At 29.6% G+C, this 6,000-nt stretch overlaps 1 protein-coding gene across 1 annotated transcript in view; it reads right to left on the bottom strand.

Moving 5' to 3' along the window:
* Positions 1-1,622: 1,622 nt before the first annotated feature.
* LOC149411658 (facilitated trehalose transporter Tret1-like) overlaps positions 1,623-6,000 on the bottom strand; it is a 50,408-nt gene continuing 46,030 nt past the window's right edge. Inside the window, exons 6-7 of the mRNA XM_089646945.1 lie at positions 5,276-5,387; positions 1,623-4,907 (exon numbers count right to left, since the gene is read on the bottom strand). Of these exons, the coding sequence (XP_089503071.1) occupies positions 4,612-4,907; positions 5,276-5,387 (408 nt within the window). The 3' untranslated portion in view covers positions 1,623-4,611. The remainder of the gene's footprint in view (positions 4,908-5,275; positions 5,388-6,000) is intronic.

Below are 6,000 nucleotides of genomic sequence, written 5' to 3'. Positions count from 1 at the left end.
GCAGAATATTTATAAATAATTCCAGCTTTTCAAATCCTATAATTATATTGTAATATCCCGCGATTTTCAACTAATTCACATTTCTCAATAAATCATTGAATTTGATTTTTAATTTTAAATTTAAGCTTCTTGGCTTCCAGCCATACTAAAAAACGTAGTGTAAGCGTGGTGTAGCGTGGCGTTTGTTTGGTTAAAACTTTAACCTGGTTCAAGGCCGGCTTTACGACACCTACGTTGAACGGGCGTGTTAGAATCTAATTAGTAACAGTCTTATACAAGGCACTTGAATTTGGATTAGTGAAAGAAAATTCTAAATATTACACAATTGTATGTAAATATGTTTCCAATATGAACTAGCCAGGATTGCGTGATATTTTATAAAATTACTGATAAATTATAATTTTTCAGTATATTTACGGCCTTAGTGAAATGTTAAATTTTGATTCAAAACCTATTCTGCTACACACTTTGGTAGTTACATAATATGTGAATTTCTTCCATATTTGGATCAATAATTATTATAATTTGCTTCGCAAAAATATGCGTCACAGACATAAAAAATCATTTTCGGATTTGTATAATGAATTTGGGATGTTACATGACACAGTAAATAATTTAAAATTGGACCAAGTTATGCAAAAAGCATCCAACCCACAATACGCAAAATATGACTTTTTGATGAAACCTATTTCATCATTAGTGATATTTGCTGAAGAAATCCAACACAATATTTTTTGGAGATTTTTTTTAATCCACAAACAATAAATTATTGAAAAACTTATGTCAGAAACTTACGCATTGGTTTTACACATTTAAATTATTTTCATACAAAAAAATATATAGCAGAAAAAAACCAGGTTGTTGGAGGTGATGTGAAAATAATTTCGCTCTGGTGAAACGATTCAATATGGTTACATTAGATTATCATAAAAAAAACAGTTAAAAGAAATGACACCACACTGAAACCATTCAATACGGGTAAATAAGATGATCATAAAAAACAACAATTGAAAGAAATGACACCACAGTGAAAGCATTAAATATGGTTAGATTAGATTATCATAAAAAAACAACAATTGAAAGAAATGACACAACAGTGAAACCATTCAATATGGTTACATTAGATTATCATAAAAAACAACAATTGAAAGAAATGACACCGCAGTGAAACCATTCAATATGGTTACATTAGATTATCATAAAAAACAACAATTGAAAGAAATGACACCACAGTGAAACCATTCAATATGGTTACATTAGATTATCATAAAAAACAACAATTAGAAGAAATGACACCACAGTGAAACCATTCAATATGGTTACATTAGATTATCATAAAAAAATATAATTGAATGAAATGACACGAACACCATGCTAAATTATTGTAAGCAATATTTACTCACCTGAAATATCCATACAAATTGAAAATATTCCCAGAGTAAAAATAATTTGTATAGATATTTCAGGCGAGTAATTATTGCTTATAATAATTTGTTATCCTTTGTGCTATGCATAAAAAACCTTGTCTTATAAAAAATATTTTATTATTAAAAAATAACCATGCATTTTATTTTATTTTACCATTTGCTCCTTTATATCAGTTTTTCCGGCATATTAATTTTTCTTTATTGTAATATTTAAAAAAAATCTAACTTCTACCATCTAACATAGTGATTTTCACTCTGGAAACATTCAAATGTGATTATCTCAGCTTGCCAGTGTGTGCGTTGGATGGTTTCTGCTTAAGCCCCCCGAATACCAAATTTGTACCGTTTTATAACAAGTTTCTCGTTAACTCTTTTAAATTTTTAATTCCTAAAAAAAGGTTATTTTTTAAGATAGTATCTACACACATGTCATGCTGAAAAGTTAATTATATGAAATTCCCTCGATAGAAAAAAATCGCAATGTAAGCTCCGAAAATTATTGAAAACACGTTTTGTTCTGTTATTTAATATGTTATATGAATGAAAAAAAATTACAGTGTATCTTTAAATGCAACTAAAACATTTGTCGAGAGATTTTTGCTCTATTTCAAATGTGTTTTGTTTTACTAAATATTTTCACAATTTTCGCTTAATTATTACCGTTTTTAAATATAAGTGCTCTCCCTCTAACATTTGTATTTACATATCTCCCTTTCAAACCATCTTTGAACCTTACTACGGGGCTAAGGCATGGTCCAATCTAAACTCTCAACATCGGCTCCTATTGTAAACAAAACACGTAAAAGCTAAGATAAACAATTTGCAGAATTTATTTTTACAGGCGCAAGATGTGACGAAGGTTGCCATTTACGGTTATGAAATATATACACAATATAACTTTAATAATCTGCTATCATTTAAAATTACCTTTAATAAAATTGTTTATAAATAAACGTTTAAAGCAGATGCGCTAGAACAACTCAAATAGCATCAAACATAATCGTACACGCTGATATAAAATACTGGACTGCATGCCCTTAAACTGTCAACTGTGGATGGGACACCGGTGTCTTCCGTACAAAAATCGATAAAAAATTTTAATGCTATTTTAAGCTATATGTACATAGGAACTGTATAAATAATAAGTTCAGAAACGCTTGCGCTAGATATGGCTTAAGAAAATATATTTTATTTTATGTACGGCATTGGAATAAATTATCTAGGTATATTTAGGTTAGGTTTACGAATGAATTGACAGAGTTCCTAACAAAGTGTCAGATAAATTCGAGTGTTTTATGAGTACGGTGGAACACGTATTCCTTACAAATACTGATATTGATATTGACATACAGATATTGTCGCATTCCGTCATGATATACTACGAAAAGAATACGTGTTCTCAATGCATTCTGAATGACTAATATTTTATCAGGAAATTGGCATGCTATCACTTTTTTAATAGGATTATTTTTCTCCGTGCGACATTTAAGAGGAACTACTGCGCGGTCATTTTCATACAAATATTAAATTTAGATTTGAGGCCAAAATATCAACCAAAATGAGAATAATATATTTTTCAGTTAAAAGGAAAAAGCAAATGTCTAGGACAAGTATGTGCTATTTTATTAATTGTATTTTAAATAATGATATATTCTTATACAATTTTGTACGATTGTAGAGAAAAATTATGATATTTTTGTGAGTTAATTGTAATTATTTAAAAAATAATCTTACTCTACCTATTGTGTTAATATAATGAAATACAAAATAAAAAAAATCGAAAATTTAATTAATATTTTACTAATTTGTGTTCCACTTTCAATCGGTCGTTTGTAATTTAAATTTACGCCTATCAAAATGCTTTTTTAATAATTTTATTTGTCTTAATTTATATTTAATCGTATTTTGATATAACCATTAAAAAAATAATCATCACCAACACACAAATAATTGCCAAAGTTACCTCAAAATCACGAAAAATTGAATTCTTTAATGGCCAATATTTTAAATTTAAAACTGAAATGTATAAAGTGGCACATATACGTACTAGATATTTGCTATACCTATTGATTAAAAAAATAACTTTTCAGTTTTGTTTGATATTTTAGCCTCAAATTCACATCTAAGTTTTGTATGAAAGAAAAGCAGCCGTTCCTCTTAACATATATTTTTTAATGTACCGAAGTTTTTCGAAATCACATTATTGTGATATTTTAATATAGTAGATATCTTTGTATGTAACAAATTATAAGTGTAAAATAAAAATAAATTGTAGGTAGGTACATAAAAAGAGCATTCGAAAACTTAAAGGACAGTTCCTGAAAATTATTGTATTGTAAAATGAACAAATAGAAAAAAAAGTCGCAACAAGATAAATTGTTCATGTTCCATTCAACTTGTTTTTGTATTTATTTAATTAAAAGTTTTAAAAGATTTAAAAAATATTTATAAAATCTATTTTTATTCTTATAATAAATAATACATTAAATAAATAATTTCTTGTAAAGTAATGTTGACATGTCCAGTTAATAATAATATCATTTAAAGTCTGTACATTGAATGGAGTTAGGTACCATCATTGACTAAGTAAGACATAATACATCAATGTGTACCATTGTTTAAATAAATACGAGTACATTCTCTTTCATTATATACAGAGTACATTATGTACTTCGTACATTATCTTTCACGGTATACCGAGCTATACGTATACAAGAAATAACATTGTATAACATGGCCATATCAACTTATAACATATAACTTAATTATCAATAAAGCGAAGTTTTGACTAAAATATCATCATTATTTAGTTTTTTGCCATATAAATATTAAAGTTGCCTCTCAAACCAACACTTAAAACTAATTTAAAACAAATAAATAGCTTTATTAACACTGAACTGGTAACTCAAAAAAGTTTAATTTATACCAATTTGAAAGAAAATTGTTTATCTTCCGTTCAAATCCACCAGAATTGAGATACATCTACAACGCACTTCTATCGGCTTATAACGGTAATGGATAAAAATAACAGATACTAAACGGAACATGTTTCAATAATAGGTCAGGTTAGATAACATTTCTCCAATGTTCTCTTTTATCATTGTTCTGTTTTGTCATGTTCAGTGCCTATTATCATTAAAAACAAGAATACTGAACGATAATGGCAATTTTTATTCTAAATAATTTACGACTTTTCCTTTTCGTTAATCTTTTTTCCATTGAGGAGATCCTGGATCTCCTGGAGGCTTCTGCCCTTGGTCTCCGGCAGCAGGAACTGGACAAAGAAGAAGGCGAGGAAGGTGAACACGGCAAATATCCAAAAGGCGAAGTGCATGCCGATGGCATCACCGATGGACCCGAAGAACTTAGTGATGATAAAGCCCATAACCCAGCAGACGGTGGTGGCGATGGTGGACACCAAAGACTTAATGCTGGGGTCCAGGAGTTCTCCAATAACGGCCCAGGGAAGAGGTCCAAATCCTGGAAGATGAGATTAGTGATATTTTACATATTTAAAATTATGTTTAACAAATAATACATAAATTAAATATAAAATTGAACCTAAAGTGGAACCTTGGGGAATCAAACTTTTTCTGGGGTTAAATACCTTTAATTTTAAGCACCAGTTGCATTTTAGTTTCACATGAAGGATGGTGTGAAGGAGAAGAGGAAAGAATTTAGCAAAGGAAGATCCCTTTTCTGATATCCCACGCAGGGGGTCATAACAATCAACCAAGCAACCTATCTTTTTTGATGCAAACGTCATTCAGAAGAAAAATGAAAGGACATAGCTGACTGCGATAGCCCTCCAATTTATTTATTATTATATATTTTGAATGATGCCTTACCAATACAGTAGACGCACATGAAGAGCACCAGAGCAGCAATAGGCAGCCAGGAGAGGTACTCTACAGCGGGGCTCTCGTAGTTATCCAGGATAAAGAACAGTCCCAGGAGAAACTGTGGAACAAAAGCAGAACGTTAATGACTGCCGTAAGTGTAAAAAATTGATAAATCATATTTTTTTAATTGTGTATATTGATGTAACTCTTGGTGTTTGGAAATTAATTCAAAGTGCGTAGAAAAGTATAGCGAATACATAATATTTTTAAATATTGAAGACAATATTAGTGATTTCTAAACGAAAATCTGAAACAGAAAAATCATAAGAGAATACGGTCACATCTAGGACTCGAACCCAGGACCCTTGTCTTTCCGGGACACTGCTCTACCAACTGAGCTAATGGGACCCTATCCCCCTCGGTCACTTTTAATAAACATAATATATTTGTTTCAATAATCGCAAAATCACTCTGTGGCGTCATTTTAATGATAATAAATAACTCTGTATACACCACTATTTAATCAAAATAGATTCGTCATCTCGATAACCCTGTCGATTGTTTTGATTAAATACTAGTGTAAACAAAGTTATTTATTTTTGTTCATATGTAATATATTTCGTAGTATTATGTTTTATTGTAAGACATATATTGATGTATTTCAATAAATGATATTGAACTGAGATTAAGGGGAGATATAATGTTCAAAGGAGAAACATAATTTTTGGTAA

This window comes from Hesperophylax consimilis, chromosome 25 (genome assembly GCF_061612785.1).
Source record: "Hesperophylax consimilis isolate HC1 chromosome 25, BYU_Hcon_1.0, whole genome shotgun sequence".
NCBI lineage: Eukaryota > Metazoa > Arthropoda > Insecta > Trichoptera > Limnephilidae > Hesperophylax > Hesperophylax consimilis.
Note: the sequence above shows the minus strand (reverse complement) of the source record. Positions and strands in the feature narration are given on the sequence as shown.